General features: G+C 39.7%; 1 protein-coding gene and 1 pseudogene across 1 annotated transcript; both read right to left on the bottom strand.

The window, feature by feature from the left end:
* Positions 1-213: 213 nt before the first annotated feature.
* On the bottom strand, positions 214-17,066 carry FRG1 (FSHD region gene 1). Its single transcript, XM_066236095.1, has 9 exons — positions 16,227-17,066; positions 11,597-11,667; positions 9,556-9,681; positions 8,741-8,798; positions 7,590-7,704; positions 5,090-5,194; positions 2,584-2,675; positions 1,961-2,071; positions 214-302 (listed from the first exon to the last, which is right to left on the bottom strand). Exons 1-9 carry the CDS (start codon positions 16,673-16,675, stop codon positions 266-268), a joined length of 1,164 nt encoding a protein of 387 aa, XP_066092192.1. The 5' UTR covers positions 16,676-17,066; the 3' UTR covers positions 214-265.
* Positions 13,899-15,006, bottom strand: LOC136308569 (protein FAM133B pseudogene; annotated as a pseudogene).
* Positions 17,067-22,029: the final 4,963 nt, after the last annotated feature.

Raw genomic sequence — 22,029 nt, 5'->3', positions numbered from 1 at the left:
ATTATATCAAGTAATGTAAAGACCGGAGAGCAGGAAGCTGGATTCCAGGAGCTGCAAACCACCTCGGGTTTCACAGAGCAGCACCTCGTCTTTATGACAGGGAATCCGGAGGAAAAAATACTCCGTGGCTCTTTCAGGGTGCGCTCTAATTTCATTTCCACGTGAAACACTGCAGTTAATTCCGCAACGACCCAAGAACTCTGCAAAAACACATCCACTGATTATTTTATTCAGAAAAAAAGAAGAGGAGACACAGAAATCCGGGTCACTTGCAGTATCTATCAGCTTTCAATTTGGCTCTCCTGGTTAAAAAGACAAATGGTAAAAATTAATCTATGTAAAACACTCCATGTATAGGCAACTGCTACTAAATATAAACTCATGCTTAGAAATTATGTTATCAATTTTGGTTATTAAATTACCACACCACTTATATTAAAATATTTTAATTAAAATTTTATTTTAAAATTTTATGTTTCATACTAAATGGATTCTGTTCTTATGCAAGTCTTTCCCTAATCTTTAACAAATGTGTCTAAGGCCTTTTGCAAACACAACAGCAATTTTAATCACCTCTGATTTTAAGTGTGCCCTAAACTTCTATTGAACAATGTGTATTTTCATAAGTGATCAAAGTTATAGGACACAGACCTTACTGTATTTCTTCTGAGCCCATCACCTGATTATTTTTATATCCCATTCCTGATTTCTTAGGATTAGATAGCAGATGCTAATTTTCTCAGAGGAAAGAAGTTCCTACATCATTTACTGAATTCAGGTATAACTCAATCAACTACAGTAGTTAACAGCAAATAGGAAATATACTGTCTTTATCAAGTAATATAAAGAAATGTCTTAAGAGTAATTTTGCAACACAGACCTTCAATAAATGGCAGGAAACTAGCAAATTCTCTTTTAATCTGGAGTCTCTTTGATTTTAGTGGTTAAGCTCAAAGTTAAACCTCTCTAGTCATTTTTAGTGTTGTAAATACAGGGCATTACTTACCTATGTAGGAATAGTAATAAATATATACATACATATTTTAATTAATTAATTAATTAATTAATTAATATTTAAGTGAGAGGAGAGGAGATAGACTCCTGCATGCACCCTGACCGGGATCCACCCAGCAACCCCATCTGGGGCTGATGCTCTGCCCATCTGGGATCATGTTCCCAATTGAGCTATTTTTAGCACCCGAGTTGGAAGCTCCATTGAGCCATCCTTAGCGCCCAGGGCCAATGTGCTTGAATCAATTGAGCCATGGCTGCGGGAGGAGAAAAGACACAGAGAGAGAGAGAAGGAGGAGGGGGAAGGGTGGAGAAGCAGATAGTTGCTTATCCTGTGTGCCCTGACCAAGAATTAAACCTGGGACATCCATCCGCTAGGCCCGTGATGGTGAACCTTTTTATAAAAACTGCCCACTTTTGCAGTGCTGGTCAACCCGGTCGCCATCATGGCGCTAGGCTGACGCTAACACTGATCCAACGCCAGGACCAGTAAATATTAATAATGTGCTATGATACATATCCTGCACACATCTGAATTCAACTTAATAAAAGTGCTTCAATTTCACTTATTTAATTTTATATTTAGTAATTTTTAAGCTGAACTATTTTTAGGAACCCATGCCACTCTAACAGAACTGATTTTGAAATTAGTCAAATGACTCCATCTAGCCTGCTTTTAACAGTTACAAAAAATGTTGGCAAATAAATTTATGATGTAATTTTAGTGATACCTGAACATCTTACAAAATATATAAGAACTTGCAATCTGGCTATATTTAGATAGTTTTTCTTGGTGATCTTTTCCAGGCTTATGGAGTGCTTTTTAGGTAATATTACCATGTTCACAAATTAGAAATAAAGAAAATTATCTTGCAAAGTATAGTAATTCAAAAACGACACTTCTACTGAGTCCTTAATCATTGTTGGAAATAAGTAAAAATATACCTACCTGTCCAGAAGTGTTTCATGCAAAAATCCATCTTTCCGGGCCTTTTTAAGAGCTTTACTGTCTTCTTTACTTATTTTAAGTTTGTGGTCTTGGAAGCTCTGAAATTTCTTTCTGTTGAGAAAATGTATTTGTTGAAAAATATCTTAAACTTTTGGTTATACATGATTACTTACAAACTTAAAATATTTTTAAAGTTTTTCATTTATTTAAAAGAACCTAATTGTATTTCTTGAATAACATACAGCTTTTCAACTACAGATGCTCTTAGCGCCCCACCCCCCAGAGGGCAGCTCTACTCAGCCTCACTTCCACTCGGGATGCTGGCTGGGGCCCACCGTGTCTGGCTGTGAAGCAGTGTTTGCTTGGCACTCTGTTCTGACAGACAGGTTACAGACATTTCGTTAATTAATATGGAGAAGAAGTGAAGCCAAGTGACTTCAGCGTTGAAAGTTAGCAGAAAACTAGGAAAACTGAAGTACTGAGAAACAGAAAAGCCTCAGCTCAGGGCTTTGTCCCAGAGTTTCTATGATGCTGCCTCTTCCTGTCCTTCAGGTAGTTTATTTTAGGTGCCTTGAGAAGCACTCTACTCTCAAATCTGCAGGTCTGAAAATAAACATACATACACATAATTGATTTCACACTGTTTAACATTTCCTTTGTCTTCTTCTGGAATATCATCTTTTTTCTTAGTTTCTCTTTCAGCACAGGATCGAATCTGGATATTGGAGATGAGACCCAGTAAGTTACACAATTCTCTGCCCCTTTCCCACTTATTACACAAGAACACTTTAGGTGACTTCTTACGCAAAAGAAGAAAACAATGAACTGAGCAGTTAGATTCAGAAAGACAGGTTCTAGGTATTGTTTATATTTATAAATAGAATTTATATAAATCATTGCTTTTATATGTTTCTCAAGAGCCCTGGTATCAGAAACACTAAAGAAAAAATTATTTGAAAAACATTTTACAGATTAGTTCCTGCTGAACAATTAGGCAACAATTTAAATGATTTAATTTTGGCTTCAAAGTAAACATAGTAAGACTGAATTATTCCTGGTAGATCGTACACTGCTCACAAAGATGAGGGGACCAGGGAAGGTGCAGACACTCCAGTACTTCCAGCCTTTTGCACAGTGCATTTTCACCAACGAAATACAAGTTGGTTTTGCATCTCATTTACATAAACAACTTTCTTTGACTTCTTGTTTGCTTTTCCGATGTTCTTGTTTAATAAAAAAAAAAAAATCAAATGCTTCTTTTTTTATCTTCATGTTCATTTAGAAATATCCCCTAATATTTGTGAGCAATATATTTATATTTACTGTATAATAATAAAAACTTAAGATAGTAGCTATTTTACTTTGAATAGGCAAAACTTTTAAGGTAACACGATTAGTTTTTACCTAACTGGAATCGCCCCTCTTCAATATCCTTATCGCCTCTTAAGTTTTGACTGGTATTTACTATCACATGCCACAAATTAATGGATACAGATACAATAGGATCTAAGTTTTAGATGAAAATTATTTGAGACTCTGGTGGAAAAAATGCCATTTTAGAAAACTTTGGAAGATACTCAGAAATTTCTAATTTTTGTGCTAATATTTTTCAAAGTAAAAACAATATGATAAAACTATTATGAAAATCAAGAATATTTAAAAAGTAAAATTAAATATATGACATGGAATCTGACACCAAGCACTACAGACACTTGACATTTATAAGGATTACAGCCACTTAAGAAAAGGCACCCCCCCATTTCGTCGCGCCTCCCACTCTGCCCTCCCTAAAGCATTAACACACAAACGTGGGTCAGACTCTCTGGGACCTGTGACTCCCACGCTGGGGACGCGCAGTACTGAGAGGGAATGCCAGAAAGAAGAGCAACGCACTGAGAAGAAGGTCGTGGCCAAGCCGTGAGGCCTTCATCCGATTTCAGTTCAGATAAACTAAAGCACCTGACTTGTCTAGTCTGCAGTTTTGTTTAGAACTCTCCCTGGATGTGAAGATGTCTGTAGAACATTTATAAGGAAAACGAACGACAGCATTAGAAAATGTAGCCTGGGATAAGGAACTTCCACTTCCAGCTTGGTGACTGATACCAGATAAAAAAAATTTGTTGACGTGCTTCACGTTTCTCCTCACGTGAAGACCTTTTTACGTATTCATCAAAAGATCCAGAGTTTGAGGGCCGAAGCTCTGAAAGTTCTAAGACGTTTTATACTTTATATAGTGACTAGCAACACGGATGCTCAGGTATTAAACAAACTCAGAACAACCTGGTAACTTCTCACGTATGTGGTGGGAGTGTAAGACAGCGCAACCCCTACGGAGGGCAACTGGCAGTATCGAAAGAATTACAAATGTTTATGCCCCTTGACCCCATAACTGCTTCTGGGAATTGATCCTCGGATATACTTGCACACCCACGAAGTGACGCATATTCAAATTTATGTGCTGCAGCAATGTGTGTAATAGAGAAATGCTGGAAATAACCTAAATTTCCATTTTGAAGAACTGATGAAATAAATTATGGTACATCCCTAAAATAGAATATTATGCCGCTGTTAAAAAAGAAGAAAGAGGGAAAACTTTGTATGTAATAAAGCAGAATCTCCAAGACACAATGTTAAGGAGAAAAAGTCAAGTCTAGAAGAGTGTGTCACGTAGGCTAGCTTTAGGGTAAAAAAGTAGAAAATTACACACATTCATATTCTTATTCAGAAAGTGTACAAGGCTATAGAAGGATGGGAGGTATATGTTTATACATGCTTAGAGTTTAAAAATTTTCAACTACGTGAATGTATTATTTATTTAGAAAATTAAGTTTTAAAATGCAGGAAACAAAAATAGACAGTCCTAAAAACATGTGGAAGTATTCAAAAAAGACACTAATACACAGAGATAATAGCAAGGGAGCTTACAGGTGTAGTAACTTCTCTACCATGTGGTGCAAACACGCCATTAGTTATGGGATTTATAATGTAAAACAAGGCTTACTGGAAGTATAGTATAAAAAGCTATGAAACGAATCTTTAAAGAGATAGCAAATGATTTTCAACATTTTAAAGAGAGGCAGGACACATATATGTGACATTTATTCGCCTATGGAACAAGGTCATGAATACCTTTATCATTTCTTCTTCTCCTGCTGTTTTACTTTTTGCTTCTATATCGCCTGCTTCATTGCATCTGATAAAGCAGCTATTTGAGGCCAGTAAAGCCATTTTACCCTTAAGAAAATAACAAAAAAATAGTTATAGGAATAACTGCAAAAGAATTCTTAAATCCTGAGAATAAATTAGTTCCCCTCACCACCATTACTCTAAAAGTAATCAGGAAAAAAATTTAGAAAAAACATGGAAAATAAACATAGAAAACTAAAATCACCTACAATCTAATTATTCAAAGACAACAATGAAATTTTCTGGATATTCTATTAGTAGGACTAAATTCTAACTACATGAAATAGAATTGTTTCCTTTGCTCTAAAAGATCTATTGAGGACATGGCTAAGTCAGTTGAGTCTGAAAAAGGAAATAGCTTTAAAAACAATAAAAAATTATATAATGCACAATAATTTACTTAAATATTGTGTTTTAAGTAAAATTTTTCTCTTTAATTAGAAAATATAAGTATATCGTGTAAAAGCTGGCCTTTGGATTTACTGCTCAGAACTTTAAGAATCAATGTCTGAGAGACTTGTGTGTAGAAAGAAATATTCACATTATTTTTAGTTGTTTAATACTCAATGTTTTATCTAATTCTGATAAACAAAACTTCAAAAATTGATTTTTTTGGTTAATTCAATTTCCTTACATATAAAAGGTTTAATCATAATTTGAATGTAGTCGATTCTTTTGGAAAACAATACCTTAAACATCAGACAAAATATTCATAAATATAACTATAAAAATGTATTCATAAAGCTGTGTCATAACCAGTTACTGCATCTAAGTGCTAACAGCATGGATCTGTTTGACTTTTTTACTCGAGGTGGTAACGGCTGGGTCTGGATGACCCTCGTTGAGTTTGGATACGGCTGTGTAGTCCAAGGTGACCTAAACATGACTGCTGACCTTTCAGTCACTTTGCAATCAAGTTTTACCTAATGTCACATCAGGGACTTTTAAGTCTTTAAAAAAATTTTTTTTTTTTTTTCTAAAGTGAGAAGGAGGGAGACAGACCTCCACAGGTGCCCAACCGGGATGCACCCAGCAAGCCCACTAGGGGGCGATGCTCTGCCCATCTGGGGCATTGCTCTGTTGCAACTGGAGCCATTCTAGCACCTGAAGCAGAGGCCATAGAGCCATCCTCAGTGCCCGGACTCTGCTCCCATGGAGCCTTGGCTGCAGGTGGGGAAAGAGAGAGACAGAGAGAAAGGAGAGGGGGAGGGGTGGAGAAGCAGGTGGGTGCTTCTCCTGTGTGCCCTGGCGGGGAACCAAACCCAGGACTTCCACACACCAGGCCAATGCTCTATCGCTGAGCCAATTGGCCAGGGCCTCTCTTTACATTTAAATTTTAAAAACTTAATGTCTTTTGCCTGACCAGTGGTGGCACAGTGGTAAGTGTTGGCCTGGGATGCTGAGGACCAGGTTGAAACCCCAAGGTCACTGGCTTCAGCACGGGCTTACCTGGCTTGAGCGTTGGCTTGCTGGCTTGAACACAGGGTCACCAACATGACCCCAAGGTGGCTGGCTTGAGCAAGAGGTCACTGGATCAGCTTGTGCACCCCCCAACCCCTCGTCAAGGCACATAGAGGAAGCAATCAATGAACAACTAAAGAGATGCAACTACGAATCTCATCTCTTTCCCCTCCTAGCTCTCAAAAACAAGAAAAAACTTCATGTCTTTCCCCAAAATAAAAGTGACATGAACTTTCCTCAAGTGGAATGAACTTCCCTAAAGTTCTTTATGAGTGGTAGAATCAGACTCATCATCTGACTTTCTGATATAATAGCCTTTCCTGTTGATATAATTTTTATTACAAGCATCTCACTATACTGGTAGTATCATCTATAAGGGGCGGCAACCCATGAGTAGTTCATGAAATCAATTTAGTGGGTCCTGGCCGGGACTGGAAAAAAAGTAAAAAGACACAGGAACAGAGGTAGAACAGAGAACAACAGAGTGCAAACATGAAGATAGTACAGCTGTGTCTCACTTATACTGCTGTGTGTACTAGGCTGCAATGTGCCACAGACATGTCTTCTCACTGGACTGGAGGGAAAAAGTCAGTGACCCAGTCTTACCCCAGGGCAGGAGGGAAGGAGTCTAAGTAACTATCTCTTTTGGGGGGATGCGGGCTAATTATTTATCATCTTGGAAACGTGTTGCTGGAGGCTACATTTTTGGACAGTGTAGATCTAGATATACAACTTTATATTTTGCTTTTTATCACAAGGATTATATCTTATATAGTGAACATTTAAAAAATTCATTATTCTTCAAATATACTACTTTAATGGATACATAATGTTCTTTTATACACATATTAAGATTTATTTTCTCTGCTATTATAAGTAGTGCTGCTGGTATCTTTCTCTACATAAAATTGCTGCTGATTTATCCTTAGAAGAGAGCCCTTCCATTGGCAAGAAGCTTTTTGTAAACAGTAATAGTACTCACATCTTGAAAGACTGGTTCCCATTGTTCTCTTGGTCCGATCGCATCTGAACGCCCAACGACAAGTCCATCTGAATTTATACCAAGGTATTTCCCATAGCCAGATTTTAGGGCGATTCTTCAGATTAATAATAAAGATAAATGGTAAAAACTGAGAGGAAAATAAATATGTAACATAAAAAACAATATGTATGTATATGTGTATGTACATAAAAACTCAGCCATAGTTCAATATATCCAAACCCACGTGTACGTGTGACAGTGGCTGCCACACTGGCCAGTGTGGCTCTGTGTGTCCAATTTCATGTTTCGCCTTTTACTGTAAGCATTAGAAGTGTGTGTTTACTGATTCTGCTGCTGCTGCTTTTATTCTTTAAAAGTCGTTCAGCACACTTATTGGCCATTCAGAGAAAGTATAGAAATAATCATCTTAACATTGTTTTTTTAAAAAAAGAGATTTCTAAGTGTTTAGATTACCAATCCCATGATGCCAGGGGACTGACTTTATAGGTTAATAATATAATACAAATCATTATCATCTTGATATAGCCAATTACTAGAACCCTAAAACTCAATTTCTTTATCTACTACACAAAGCATTCTGTACTTTCGCATCATGATAATTAGAAATGTTGGCTTATAAAGTGATTGTAAAAGTGTTCTTTTGGTCTTTATGACTATGTGGCAGTCTCTGCTGGTTTCAACATTTTCCTTTCTCCTGCCCTCCTCTCTGTCTCTTGGTTCTAACCAGTGAGTGCATGTGTCACAGCGACAGCAGGCAGGATTTGTCCTGTGTTTGTCACAGCATCGTTCCAATCTGTATGTTATTGGGTCTGCGATATTATTTCTCATTTTTTCCAGCATAGTATTATCTATTGCTAGGAACTGTAATACGTATATGCATTTTTTCTGGGGCTTTCTCTTTTAAAGACTGTAATTGAAAATGTAATTTAATAATACCTAAATATCAATTGGATATAGAAATAGTTTTATATTTTGTTAACTATCACAAAATATACTTTCCAGAAGTATTGTTTTGCTTTTTAAATCAAAATTACCCTATGGGCTTAAGTTAGCTACATATTGAAGTTTTTTAATGAATAAAATTAAATTTAAAATAATAGCTTACCAATTCTAGTTCAACTCCAGCTTACCTGGAATCAGACAGTTTGACAGCTGTAAACTGCTCCGGAGGACTAGGGCCCTCGTCAACTACACAGAAAGACATTTTGAATTAACTTTGATATTCATTATAAATGTAAGATAATCTTCAGTTTTAAAAATTCTAGTTTTTCTTTCAAAATTAAATATAAGAACATTACATTATGATACAATATAGCATTCACATTACCAAGGCCTATTTTATCTTATAACTGTAGTGTTAGTTTTTCTCTTTTCCCCTATAGTGTTGGTTTTACATACTTAACACAGGTCAGCATGACACTTGAGTCACTTCCAATATATTTTCTCTGTGTTTTAAAATGCAGTCAGTCCACAGACAAACCATTTCATATTAAAAAAACTAAATGCTTTAATTATCAAGTGCTGGCCACTCAGACCACAGATACTGCCTTTATCTTCTGATTCCTCCCTGAGTCAGTGCTTCCCCTGATGGGGTGAAAGGGCATGAGCGGACAGGTGGTCTGCAACGTCCCGGGGGAGAGGTTCTGGCCAACGGCCTGCAGACCGGTGACTCAGCCAGATTTCCCTTTCCTTTCCACATGATTTCAATTATCCAGATACTCTTTTGGAAATATGAGGAGTGCTTTCAAATTTTACTCTAGAAAAGGGAGTTGCCAATAATTGGTAAATAATGAGGAAAGAAAAAAGTGGAAAAGTCCAATGCGGTAGGTCGACTCCTCTGGAAGACATGTACTTGGGATTACTCAGCTACTGGCCCCCGGGAATGGAAGCAGCAAAGTGTCCACTTCCAGCGGCCTTTCCCTTTCCTCGCGCCCCAGACACAGACCTTCTTTATGCGGGGCTCCCAGTGTGAACAGTCCGTTGTCCAGTGCGTGGATGTAGGTGCCTTTATCCATCTCAATCGCTATGGTTCCCGAAATTTCACCGAAGTTTGTTACTGTCCACCAGATTCCTAAAAAAATCAGTATTTAAAATCTATATTTTAGAGTTGACACAAGGCTCTGACTTTTTGCTGCTGTTATAACTTATTTTCTAAAAACTTGATTTTGCTACTGACAGTCCAATATCAAAACCAGGACACTGACAAGGTCAATATACAGAAATCCATTGTATATCTATGAACTAACAGCAACCAATTAAAAAATAACATTTTAAAATGCTGTTTACAGTAAAGTTATGAAATAGTTAAGCATTAAAAAACAGCATGGAAGACTGCTACACTGAAACTGCAAATGGAACAGAGTCCGGAAATAGACCAACTCATACAAAGTCAATGATTTTTGACAAAGATATCAAAGTAGTTTAACAGGGAAAGGAAAATCCATTCAACAGTGATGACAAAACAAGTGGGTAGAAACCTGGGAGAAATAAGAACCCTGATCCTACTTCCCACCATACCCCAAATTAGTTTGAGATGGGTCACAGATCTAATGTAAACCCCCCACAGGGAAGCCTGGAAAAAGAAAGGCAGAAAAGTAACTGTGTGACCTTGGGGTAAGCAAGGATTCTTAGCCTGGAGAAATAAGGTAGTAGCCATAATAGAAGAAAATTAAATGGGCTTTAAAAAAATTAGAAACTTAATGAATACATGTTCAAAGAAAATAAAGCAAGTCCTCAAATAACACTGTTTTCTTCAATGATGTTTTGTTATAACGTTGATGAGAAAAGAAATAAACCAGTTCCCAAGGGGGCCACAGTCTGAGTGTCTATGTTCTTGTCCCCTACCCACCTAATCTGTGTGGGCTCCTCCCACATCCCAAAGATGGGCACGTGAGGTGAACTGGAGTGTCTCAACTGTCCTGGTCCGAGTGAGTGTGGGACGGTGTCTGAGGGTCCCTGTGGTGGAAGGGTGTCCTGCCCAGGACTGGTGTCTGTCTGTGTCCTGGCTGCAGGGACAGGCTCTGGCCACCCGCAACCCTGAACTAGAATGAGCAGGTTGGAAAAGAGGGATCTTACTTGTTTATATTCGTCTTTCTATTGATCTATAACTCATATATTTATCTCAATGCTTAATATTAGAAGTATTCTGGGTCTTACTTTAGAAGTTTGGTGATGTTTTTGTGACCATAAATAGGCTGTAGGAAGTTAACTTTTGTTTAGGTCAAGTACGATGAAAGTGGTTTACACCATACAGCATTTCAGTTCAGTTTCTAAGAACCTACTGACAACCTTGTTGGTTAAGAGTGACTGTAATTGTAAAATACATTTGGTTAAATATTTATATCGGGCCTTGAAAATTATGCACAGAATCTAGTCCAGGGGTCCCCAAACTACGGTCCGTGGGCCGCATGTGGCTCCCCGAGGCCATTTATCCAGCCCCCGCTACACTTCTGGAAGGGGCACCTCTTTCATTGGTGGTCAGTGAGAGGAGCATAGTTCCCATTGAAATACTGGTCAGTTTGTTGATTTAAATTTACTTGTTCTTTATTTTAAATATTGTATTTGTTCCTGTTTTGTTTTTTTACTTTAAAATAAGATATGTGCAGTGTGCATAGGGATTTGTTCATAGTTTTTTTTTTATAGTCTGGCCCTCCAATGGTCTGAGGGACAGTGAACTGGTCCTCTGCGTAAAAAGTAGGGGACCCCTGTTCTAGACTATTCAATAGTGTAATGGTGTCTATTAAATCAGGAGGTTCCCTCTCTCCTGTGCTTTGTTCTGGTAATGAAGAACAGACATCAGAGACATCTGCTATGACAGAGAATAAAAGACATCTACAACTGTAAATAATACTTGAGCACTTTAAGACAAGTAAGAATAGGACATGCATCCTTCTTTCTTTTTACAATTTACCTCTAACTAGAGAAAGATTTTTAAAGGGATCTCAACCAGTGTTAACTTTTCTCAGAATAAAGTATAGAAAACTCACCAACAATGTCAAGCTGGGTTTCTTCATCATCCTCTCTTTTTCTCTTCTTCTCTTTGCTCTTTTTCTTCTTACTGCAGTAGGTAAGTCATATAGATGCATTTAGATGTGATTTGCACCTTAAATAGCAACATGGACTCCTAGGAGATCTTTTAAGCCATGCATTGATTTATAGATTATTATTTGCATTGATATGCTTCTTCCAGTACTGAGATGCCGCTTCTGACCCTGTGTACCCTGTATACCCAGGTAAGAACACAGCCTCTGGAGCCAGTCCGCCTGATTTTAAATCCTGACTCTATCACTTCTTAACTGTGATTTTTGGAAAAAACAAAAACAAAAACAGACTCTTTGAGTCAGTTTCCCCACCTATAAATTAAGGATAACAATTTAACCCAACTCTAAAGGTTATGGTAAAGATTAAGAGTTAATATGCTGCTGGTGAGAATGTAAAATGGTGCAGCTGCATTGAAAATTAGTTTGGGGTTCCTCAAAAAGTTAAACCCAGAGTTTCCATATGACCCAGCAATTCTACTCCTGGGTATATGCCCAAGAGAAACGGAAACACATGTCCACATGATAACTCTGTAAGAGTGTTCATAGCAATATTATTGACAATAGCCAAAAAGTGGAAAAACCCAAATGTCCATCAACTGCTGAATGATTAAACAAAATGTTTCTATTTATAACGAGTTACGTTCACAACAGAATGTTATTCAGCCAAAAAATGAATGAGTACTGATTCAGGCTACAACATGGATGAACCTTGAGAATACTCTGCTAAGTAGAAGGCAGACACAAATGGCCACATGCTGTATGATAACACTGTGGGAACTATTCAGAATAGGCGGATCCACAGAGACAGAAAGCAGATTGCGGGGAGCTTCGGGTGAGTGAATGCTTGATGTCTACGAGTTTTTTTTATGATGTTGAGAATGTTTTGCAACTAGATAGTGGTGAACTTTGTGAATATACTAAAAAGTCACTAAATTGTACTTTAAAAGGCTGTATTTTGTGGTAAGTAAATTGTATTGCAATAATTAAAAAAACCTAGGGGTGATTTAAAAAAGTTAGCATGCAGTGTTTACAACAGTTCTTGGCTGGTAAAAAGTGCTATGTATGTGTTAATTATGACCAGTCGTTTTGATAATTAAGATGCATCTGTTTGCATTTTTTTAAAGTTTAACTTGTCATTAATTTTTTATGAATATACAAACTTTTAATATGTTATATTTACTAAGATTCAGGCAAGAGCTTTATGTAACAAGACAGCACACCAGGTCTGCCACTTGACTTGCATATGGTCTCAGCTTCAATAGGACGCTGTTACAAACCAAACCAAAAGAACCTAATCAAACCAAAAATCTGCTTTTCACATGCTTAAATATTTGGGCACGCATGCCATTAAATGCAGTAAGGAGTTTAAGATAGCAAGAATACCCTCTCTGTCTCTCTCTCTCCCTTTCTCTCTCCTCTCTAAAGATAGCAGGAATAAAAAGTTAATAAAAGCTAAACATTACAGCCTAAACAAAATCCATGCAAAAAATAGCTATCACTGGTTACATCAAATCTTCCTGACTAGTTAAAACTTAACAGTATAAAACATGCATTTTATTATAGAATCTTTAGCTATCAAGTTCAAAAAGTACTAGTGTCTACTTGAAATGACTCCTTTCCAAAGCCAAAGTGTAGTCAAAATTAATTGAAATGTTATAACCCATGCTACCACTAAAAATCATGCAGTATTATCAAAGTGGAGGTAACTCCCAGAGCTTCTGGGTCTCCCTAGTGCTGCAGAAGGCTGTTTCTCTGGTTCACTCAAAGCAGCACACGATCGACTCCAAGGACGCTCAGGAAGCGCAGGACAGCCATGCCCAGCTCTGACCTCCCCACGAAGCATGGCTACTATGTCTGCAAACATAGGATGTGAAAATAAAAGGCACGCTGTTCTGCCGGCTAAAGAAATAGAAAACCAACCCCTACCCCTAAAAGCTCCTTCCCCAGGTAAATAAAAGTTTACAAGGGGAAAACTTTTTATTTTTAAAAAAACTTTTCTTTTTATTAATTTTTAGAGAGGGGAGAGAGAGAGAGAGAGAGAGAGAGAGAGAGAGAAGGGAGAGGAGCAGGAAGCATCAACTCCCATATGTGCCTTGACCAGGCAAGCCCAGGGTTTTGAACCAGTGACCTCAGCGTTCCAGGGCAACGCTTTATCCACTGCGCCACCACAGGTCAGGCTACAAGGGGAAAACTTTTAAATAAACTTATCTACAGTGTAAGGATTTTGAAATATCAATGTAATCCCTACTTCAAAAATGTTAACTAGTCATCTGGTCATTTCTGTTTACATCTTAATGATGTATCCAAGCTCAATTTCTGTTGATTTATCATTAGACACTTCTGGTAAAAAATACAAACTTTATTCCCAACTATAAAGCACTAGCCATGACTGCAGTGTATTCTCTCCCAGAGTTACTGAGCAACAGAAGAGAAGAAGATGGATGTTCTAGCAGCAGGCAACGATTAGGGCCCTTTCACACAGCGGCATCTGAGTTGCTACTGAACAGTCCAGAATAACTCCAGAAACAACAAAGTTCCTGCATTTTAGTAAATATGTCATTATTTTCACAGTTGAGATCTCCTCAGACATTGTACTTTCTTTACAAGAGAATCTTGATTTTTCCTAACGTCATGGTGAGTCAGGACTCGAACTAGCAGCCTTCTTTTTCTTTTTGTTACTGTGTTTCTTATGCTTCTTTTTCTTTTTTGTTTTTTCAGTTGCTTTTCCCTGTCTTCACTGCTTTTCTTCTTCTTTGCTCGCACCCCCTCAATACAATCGGACTCTGACAAGGACTCAGATGATAAATGTTTATCTTCAGGATACATCTTTCTCTTTTTGCTGAGTCCTTTAATATCCTTTTCTTTCTCAACTGCATCCTTTGACTTCTTTTACTCTTTTAAACTATCCTTACTGTCTGATGCAGTCTCTGACATGGAGCTGTCGGAGGATTTATGTGAATAGTTCTTTTTCTTTTTCCTTGTTTCTTATCCTCAGCTTCAGAATCTGAAAAACTGCTGGAAGAATCAGCTTGATGAAGAAGATGAATACCTACCAGATTTCTTCTTTTCTTTTTTCTTTCTCGGTCTTTCTTCGGACGAACTCTCACTTCCACTTAATAATTTCTCCCTGTGTTTTTCTAGTTCTTTCTTCCAGTTCTCATCATTTTTTCTTCAAATTCAGCCAATGCCTTGGAGCCTTTCTTTTTCTTTTCTAGTTGTTCTTTCACTTCTTCCCAGGTAGGCCTTGGTCGATTCAGATAATCCTGGATCGTTGGTCTGGAAGACTGGACTGGACCTCTTGATCTGGCCATTGCTATTGGGTTCACACAGGCCACGCGGTTGTTCCGCTTGCCCATGGTGCCGGACTGAGCCACAGTCAGACGCCGAGGGAGACCAGGTCCCTGTTTGCATTTTCATCATAAAGTACTGATCTGAAGCTAACTCCTCCTCCCTTCAGTAAATTTGGAGAGTAACAGTTTCAGACTTACTCAGACTTAATTCAGGCAGTAGCTTCAGCTTGCTTCTTAACACTTCCACTCCATCTCACCCCAAAGTTCCCAAAACTAAGGTGACCAATCATCCTCCTTTAGGGAGGACAGTCCTTCTTTTGTAAGTTCTGTCCTCCCTTGAAAAGTGTCCTCCTACATGTCCTCTTTTTTGATATTGGAAGACCAATCTGTAAATGTCCATAATCGATGGATGCAGAGTCAATCCATTGCGTGTGATGTGACGTATTTGTATCTGAATAATTTTTTCTTACAATTATTAAAAATTAATAAGCATGTAAGCATAATTATAATATAAAATATTACAAATGTTTTATTATGCATTTATATTATAGTGTTATTGTTGCAATGAATAAAATGTTTATTTATGATATTGCTTTCTTAAATTTACTTTTGTCCTCCTTTTCATTGTAAAAAAGTTGGTCTCCTTACTAAAACTCTGGTTATCACTGAGACCAGGAGGGAATGAGCAAAGAGGTAGGGACACCAGTGACCAGATACCTATTAAAAATCTTAATCGCCACTACAACCTCCTTGCATCTGAGGCTCTACCTATTCACCGCACATATTAGCTTGTTTAGTCCTCATAACAATCATCTTAGAGCATCACTAATTCCCGCTTAATGAGTAAATGGGAGCTCAGAAGAGATCACCAAACTTGCCGCAAATGCCAAACTTGGTAACTGGCGGAGTCCAGACCTGAGCCCAAACCCTATCAAAATCCACATCTGCATATTGCGTTGAAAACTCATCAAGAATTTTTTTAGGGTGGAGGCAATGGTGAAAATAATCATCCTTAATACAGGAAGTTATGACCTATGTCGCCAGACTAATATGGAGGTGTTGGGGGGAGACCACCCAAACTTGAGACCCCAGGGCTTTCGGTCCGCTCTGCGGTCCGCGCCGTCCTCCCCGCTCCGCGCAGGCGCAGTGCCGAGTCGCCGCCCGCCGCCCCGGGGCAGGCCCGCCTGGGAGCCGGAAGGGCCGCAGTCCCGGACCCCGCCCCGGGGTCGCGGGCGGGGCTGGCGAGAGGAGAGAGAAAGAGCTTCCGTGCAAACTGCAGCCCTTACCTCTTGGCCTTGGTTCCCTTGAGCACGAGTTTGGTGGACTTCACGTAGGAGTATTCGGCCATGGTTCTGGTGGCGCTTGTGCAGGAAGGTGGGAGCTGATCAGGATGATACCGGGACGGAGCAGGGACGGACGACGGCGGCGGCACAAAACCGGAGACGAAGCACCGCCCGCTGGAAGCGCGCACACGGTTGGCAGCGAAGTCTGCAGAATCCCTGGTCTTCACCTGAATACCGAGTCCCAGACAGAGCCCTACTTCCTGTTTACTCTCCCGGGCTACGGCAGCGACAGAGGGTCTAAATATGTCACCACTCGTTCGCTTTGTCCGGGAACACCCCAATGTTTCGGAAGCCCGGGGAGACGCGCCCTCTGGTGGTCGCAGCGGGTCTAACCGCCGCGGTTGGCACCTGGAGCCCCTGTTGGAAGAGCCTGCTGAGGAGGAGGCGACCATGTGATGGATCTGATTGGAGAGAAGGTGCACTGCTCCTGAGCCCCCAGTGCAGTCGGGAGCATTATCGGGCGTGGACTTGACAAAACGTTTCGATTCCGTAAACGTTCATTATAGTGTTTTAACTAGGGAGACTGGAGTGATGTACTACAGGAAACGATTAGGGGATTAAATAAAAGATAAACGTCACAATCTGGGCTACAGATTTTATTTATTGATTTTACAGAGAGACGAGAGAGAGGAATGGGGAGCCAGAAATATCAACTTATAGTTGCTTCACTTTAGTTGTTCATTGCTTGTGGTATGTGCCTTGACCAGGCAAGCGCAGGGTTTCAAACCCACGACCTCAGCGTCCCAGGTCACTGCTCTATCCACTGCACCACTACAGTCCAGGCAATTTTACATATCTTTTCAATAAACCAGCTTGTAGTTTTGTTGTTGTTGTTGGATTTTTTTTTTTTTACAGAGACAGAGACAGAGAGTCAGAGAGAGGGATAGATAGGGACAGACAGACAGGAACGGAGAGAGATAAGCATCAATCATTAGTTTTTCGTTGCGACACCTTAGTAACCCCTTGCTGGAGCCAGCAACCTTGGGTCCAAGCTGGTGAGCTTTTGCTCAAACCAGGTGAGCCCGCGCTAAGCTGGCGACCTCGGGGTCTCGAACCTGGGTCCTCCGCATCCCAGTCCGACGCTCTATCCACTGCGCAACCCCCTGGTCAGGCAATCAGCTCTTAGTTTTGTTGATATTTTCTAATGCTTTTTTTCTGGTCTTTGCTTCATTTATTTCAACTCTGATCTTTGCTATTTCGTTCTAACTTGGGGCTTAATTTGTTCTTTTAATAGTTTCTTGAGGTATGAAGTTAGGTTCTTTTCTTGAGCTATTTTCCTTAATGTACGCATTTATCATTGTAAACTTCCCTTTCGTGACTGCCCTTGCTGCCTCCCATAGGTTTTGGTATGTTGTGTTTCCATTTTTTGTGCTTTTCAAGATGTTTTTAAATTTCCCTCTTTACTTCTTTTCTGACTCTTGTTGGTAGTTTAGAAATGTGTTAAGCTCCATGAGTTTGTGAATTTTGCAGATTTCCTTCTGTATTTATTGCTAGTTTCATACCCTCATTGTCAGAAAGTATAGTTTTCTTCAATGTCTTTAGGTTTGCTAAGACTTGTTTTGGTGACTTATCACTTTATCTGTCCTGGAGAATATTCCACGTGCTTGAGAAGAATGTGTGTTCCACTGCTGCTGAATGGATGGCTGTTCTGTATCTATCTGTTAGGTTGTTCCAAAGTATAGCTCAAGACCAATGTTTGTGTGTGGGTTTTGGGGTGATCCCCCAAGCTGCTGAGGAATCCTTGAATGTGAGAAAGGGGAATCAGGTGGCAGTGTCCAAAAGTTGTATTCACTATTTCAAAAATCTCAACAAATTATGCATTTTTACTAGATGAAACTGCACAGATATAAAATGTATAGCTGTTTATTTCTATCCAGAATTAAGTCAACATAGTAATCAGAATCTCTAGGCATAGCCTTATATATCTTTGATTAAGTCAAAATAAAATAGGAAACAAAAATATTACATAGTCAAGATACCTTTTAAAAAATGTTTCAAAACATGGAATAGAGGAGAAGTTAACTGAAAATAATCCTCAGTGGTAAAAGGTTTGGAACTACTGATTTTGTAAATGGTTCACAGTGACCAAGATCTATACTGTATATACATGGCCATCAGGCAAGTTGCCTCTTTTTTTAAATGATGTGTTGTTGAAACGCAGCTATAACTCGATGTCTGATTTCCTAATACAAAGGCAGAATTCAGGAGTTGCTACAGAGACTATGGCATGTGGAGGCTAAAATACTTACAATTTGGCCCTTTTTCTTTTCTTTTTTTTACTTTTTTTTTTAGATTTTATTTATTCATTATAGAGAGCAGAGAGAGAGGGGTGGGGTGGGGGGAGGAGCAGGAAGCATCAACTTCCATATGTGCCTTGACCAGGCAAGCCCAGGGTTTTGAACTGGCAACCTCAGCATTTCCAGGTTGACGCTTTATCCACTGCACCACTTACAGAAGAGGGTTCCCATCCTAGATAATTCTTTTACAAATTAAGATACTCCCTTAACTTATCTCCACTAACGGGCTTGCCTGGTGGCCGACAGTCCCTAGTACTGCTGTAAAACCTGGTGACTGACGTCCACTGGGTGCGGGGCGCACAGGCTCGGACTACCCTCCACGCTTGTCCATTTCTGCTCCCGTCTTCTACCTTGTGCATTTTCTAAGAGTCAGCTGTGCATGTTTCCAGATATGTCTCTTCCTGCTAGTATAATTATATAATTTAGTTAAATATTATGTAAACTGAGAAAGCGAATATAGCAAAAGTGTTGTTTCTTTGAAAAATAAGCTAGATGCGTCAGAAAGACAGGGCACTGAAACAGTTGCTGTGAGGTTAAATTGTAGCCAAGACAACTGGAAACACATGGGAAAAACTGTAAAATCGGTGACTCGGTCCTCGGGTTGCTGTCACCCCGTTTTCATTTTGTAGAAAGAGAAGCTGGAAATCAGGGATCGCTGGCATAGTTTCTGCGAGAATCTCCACTCAGTGACTCAGTCTACACTAGGCTTTGACTCTGTGTTTGCTGATTGTGCCCAAATGAAAAGTAAGTTTTCTTCCATCTTTATAGCAGGAGGTAGTTTTCCTCCTTGGAGCGAGGCGCCCGCTGAAGTTGGGCCCCTACCCTCCCAGAGAGTGGGAGAGAGGGGTGCTCACTCCCTTGAGGTTTGTGTGTCAAAGGGGCGACAGCTCTCAAGTCCTGGAGAAAGAGATATTCCTGGGTTGTAAAACTGCCAAGAGGCTTTTTAAGAATGATGCATATCTCAAATGGGCAGAGAGAAAATTTACAGTTTGGATGCTGCTTGACTTAGGATGGGGTCATGTCCTGATTAACCCATCCCAAGTTGAAAATAACACTAAGACAAGAAAACACACTAAATACAGCTACTGTACTGGACACCTTAGCTCAACCAAGCCCATTTCTACTGAACGCCTATTGCTTTTGTACCATGGTATATTTGAAAAATCGTAAGTGGAATCATTGTAAGTTTAGGGCAGTCTTTAGAAGTTTCCTAAAGTACATGTTCGAAGGAGAGTTAGGTCAGGGCATAGAATCAGGAAGTTTATCTAAAATCCAGTCCAGCTGGGGGGAATGGCATGGTCCAAGGTAGATGTAAGAAGGGATTTCCACTGGACCACAGGAGGGAACACCCCTCTCTGGGGGAAGTGGGAAATTGCAGAGGAGCATGACTAGGAGAGGTACTGCCTGCTGTGTCTCCAACAAAGAATCCAGCCAAGCCTGACCAGGTGGTGGTGCAGTGGCTAGAGCAGGGGTCGGGAACCTATGGCTCGTGAACCAGATGTTGCTCTTTTGATGGCTGCATCTGGCTCACAGACAAATCTTTAATAAAAAAAATAATGACGTTAAAATATTTATATAAAACATTCTCATGCATTACAATCCATTCATTTCCTACCGCTTATGTTCATGGTTGCAGGTGGCTGGAGCCAATCACAGCTGTCCTCTGGGACAACAACAAATTTTTATTGGATAATGTGTAATGTACATGGGTCGTTGTGAGGTCAGGAAGTAAACTTCCCTCCTTTTAATCAAGTAGTCAGCTAGCTAATTGCAGAAACCCTTTTGATGAAGAAGATGGCTAAAAGAAAAAAGATGAGGAGTATCGTACTTTTCAGCAGGAATGGATAGAGGAATTTGCCTTTGTGGAGAGAGCAGGTTCTACAGTGTGTCTAATATGCAATGATAAAATTGCATCGATGAAACGGTCAAATATAAAGCGGCACTTTGACACACGCCACACTACATTTGCATTGAAATATCCAGTGGGGGACAGCAGGAAGAAAGCATGTCAAGAGCTACTGTGCAGAGTGCAAACTAGTCAGCAGCAACTTTGTGTTTGGACCCAACAAGGTGACTGGAATTCAGCTAGCTTTACTGGTCCTTTAGCAATTGTGAGAAACAGAAAGCCATTCAGATGGGGAGTATGCCAAAACATGCATGCTTGATGTTGCCAGTGAACTTTTTGATGACTTTTCGGATAAAGACAAGATAATCAAAGGAATAAAAGACATGCCTCTGTCGGCAAGAACTGTTCAGGATCGTACCATCATGATGGCAAATCAAATTGAGGCAACACAAGTGAAGGACATAAATGCAGCACAATTCTTTTCTCTCTTTGGATGAGTCAACAGACATAAGCCATTTATCCCAGTTCAGCGTGATTGCAAGGTATGCTGTCAGTGACACACTACGTGAGGAAAGGCTTGCTGTTTTGCCTATGAAAGAGACAACAAGAGGGGAGGCTTTATTCAAGTCTTTCACTGAGTTCGTTAAAGAAAAAAAATCAACCGTTGGATAAACTTATTTTAGTGTGTACTGATGGTGCTCCGTGCATGGTGGGGAAAAACAGAGAATTCACAGCGCTTCTTTGTGAACATGAAAAGAGACCCATCCTAAGTTTTCACTGCATCCTACATCAGGAGGTGCTTTGTGCTCAGATGTGTGGCGAGCAGCTTGGTGAGGTGATGTTCCTGTTCATTTGGGTGGTCAACTTTATTGTTGCCTGAACTTTAAATGATCACCAGTTTAAAACACTGCTGGATGAAGTTGGGAATAATTATCCTGGTCTGCTTCTGCACAGCAATGTGCGTTGGTTGTCAAGAGAGAAGGTGCTCAGCTGTTTCGCGGCTTGTCTGAGTGATATCCGGACTTTTCTTGAAATGAAGAACATTGAGCATCCTGAGTTAGCTAACACTCAGTGGCTCCTGAAGTTCTACTATCTCGTGGACATAACTGAACATCTGAAACAGCTCAATGTGAAAATGCAAGGCGTTGGAAATACAGTCTTATCCCTTCAACAAGCAGTGTTTGCATTTGAAAACAAGCTGGAACTCTTCATCGCCAATATTGAAATAGGTCATTTACTACACTTTGAAAAACTGGGAGAGTTTAAAGATGCATGCACAGCAAGTGATCCTGCTCAACATCTTGATCTCCAGCAGCTAGCAGGCTTCACATCTAATCTCCTGCAGTCTTTCAAAGCACGCTTTGGAGAATTTTGTGAGTGTACTCGTCTATTTAAGTTCATCACCCATCCACACGAGTGCAGTGGACAGCGCCAACCTGAGTTACATCCCCGGTGTCTCCATCAGAGATTTTGAGCTACAAGCTGCTGACCTGAAGGCCTCAGACATGTGGGTGAATAAGTTCAAGTCACTGAATGAAGATTTGGAAAGACTTGCACGACAGCAAGCAGAGTTGGCGAGCAAACACAAGTGGGGAGAAATGAA

The sequence above is a fragment of the Saccopteryx bilineata genome, chromosome 6 (assembly GCF_036850765.1).
Source record: "Saccopteryx bilineata isolate mSacBil1 chromosome 6, mSacBil1_pri_phased_curated, whole genome shotgun sequence".
Lineage (NCBI taxonomy): Eukaryota > Metazoa > Chordata > Mammalia > Chiroptera > Emballonuridae > Saccopteryx > Saccopteryx bilineata.
This window is presented reverse-complemented; position numbering and strand designations above follow the sequence as displayed.

Coding starts and splice junctions, on each gene's coding strand:
- FRG1 (XM_066236095.1), bottom strand. CDS start 16,675: ATGGTCGCCTCCTCCTCAGCAGGCTCTTCCAACAGGGGCTCCAGGTGC. Junction 11,668..16,226: donor AAGGGAACCAAGGCCAAGAG/GTAAGGGCTGCA, acceptor TACCTACTGCAG/TAAGAAGAAAAAGAGCAAAG. Junction 2,676..5,089: donor GAGAAGAAGAAATGATAAAG/GTATTCATGACC, acceptor TCCAATATCCAG/ATTCGATCCTGTGCTGAAAG.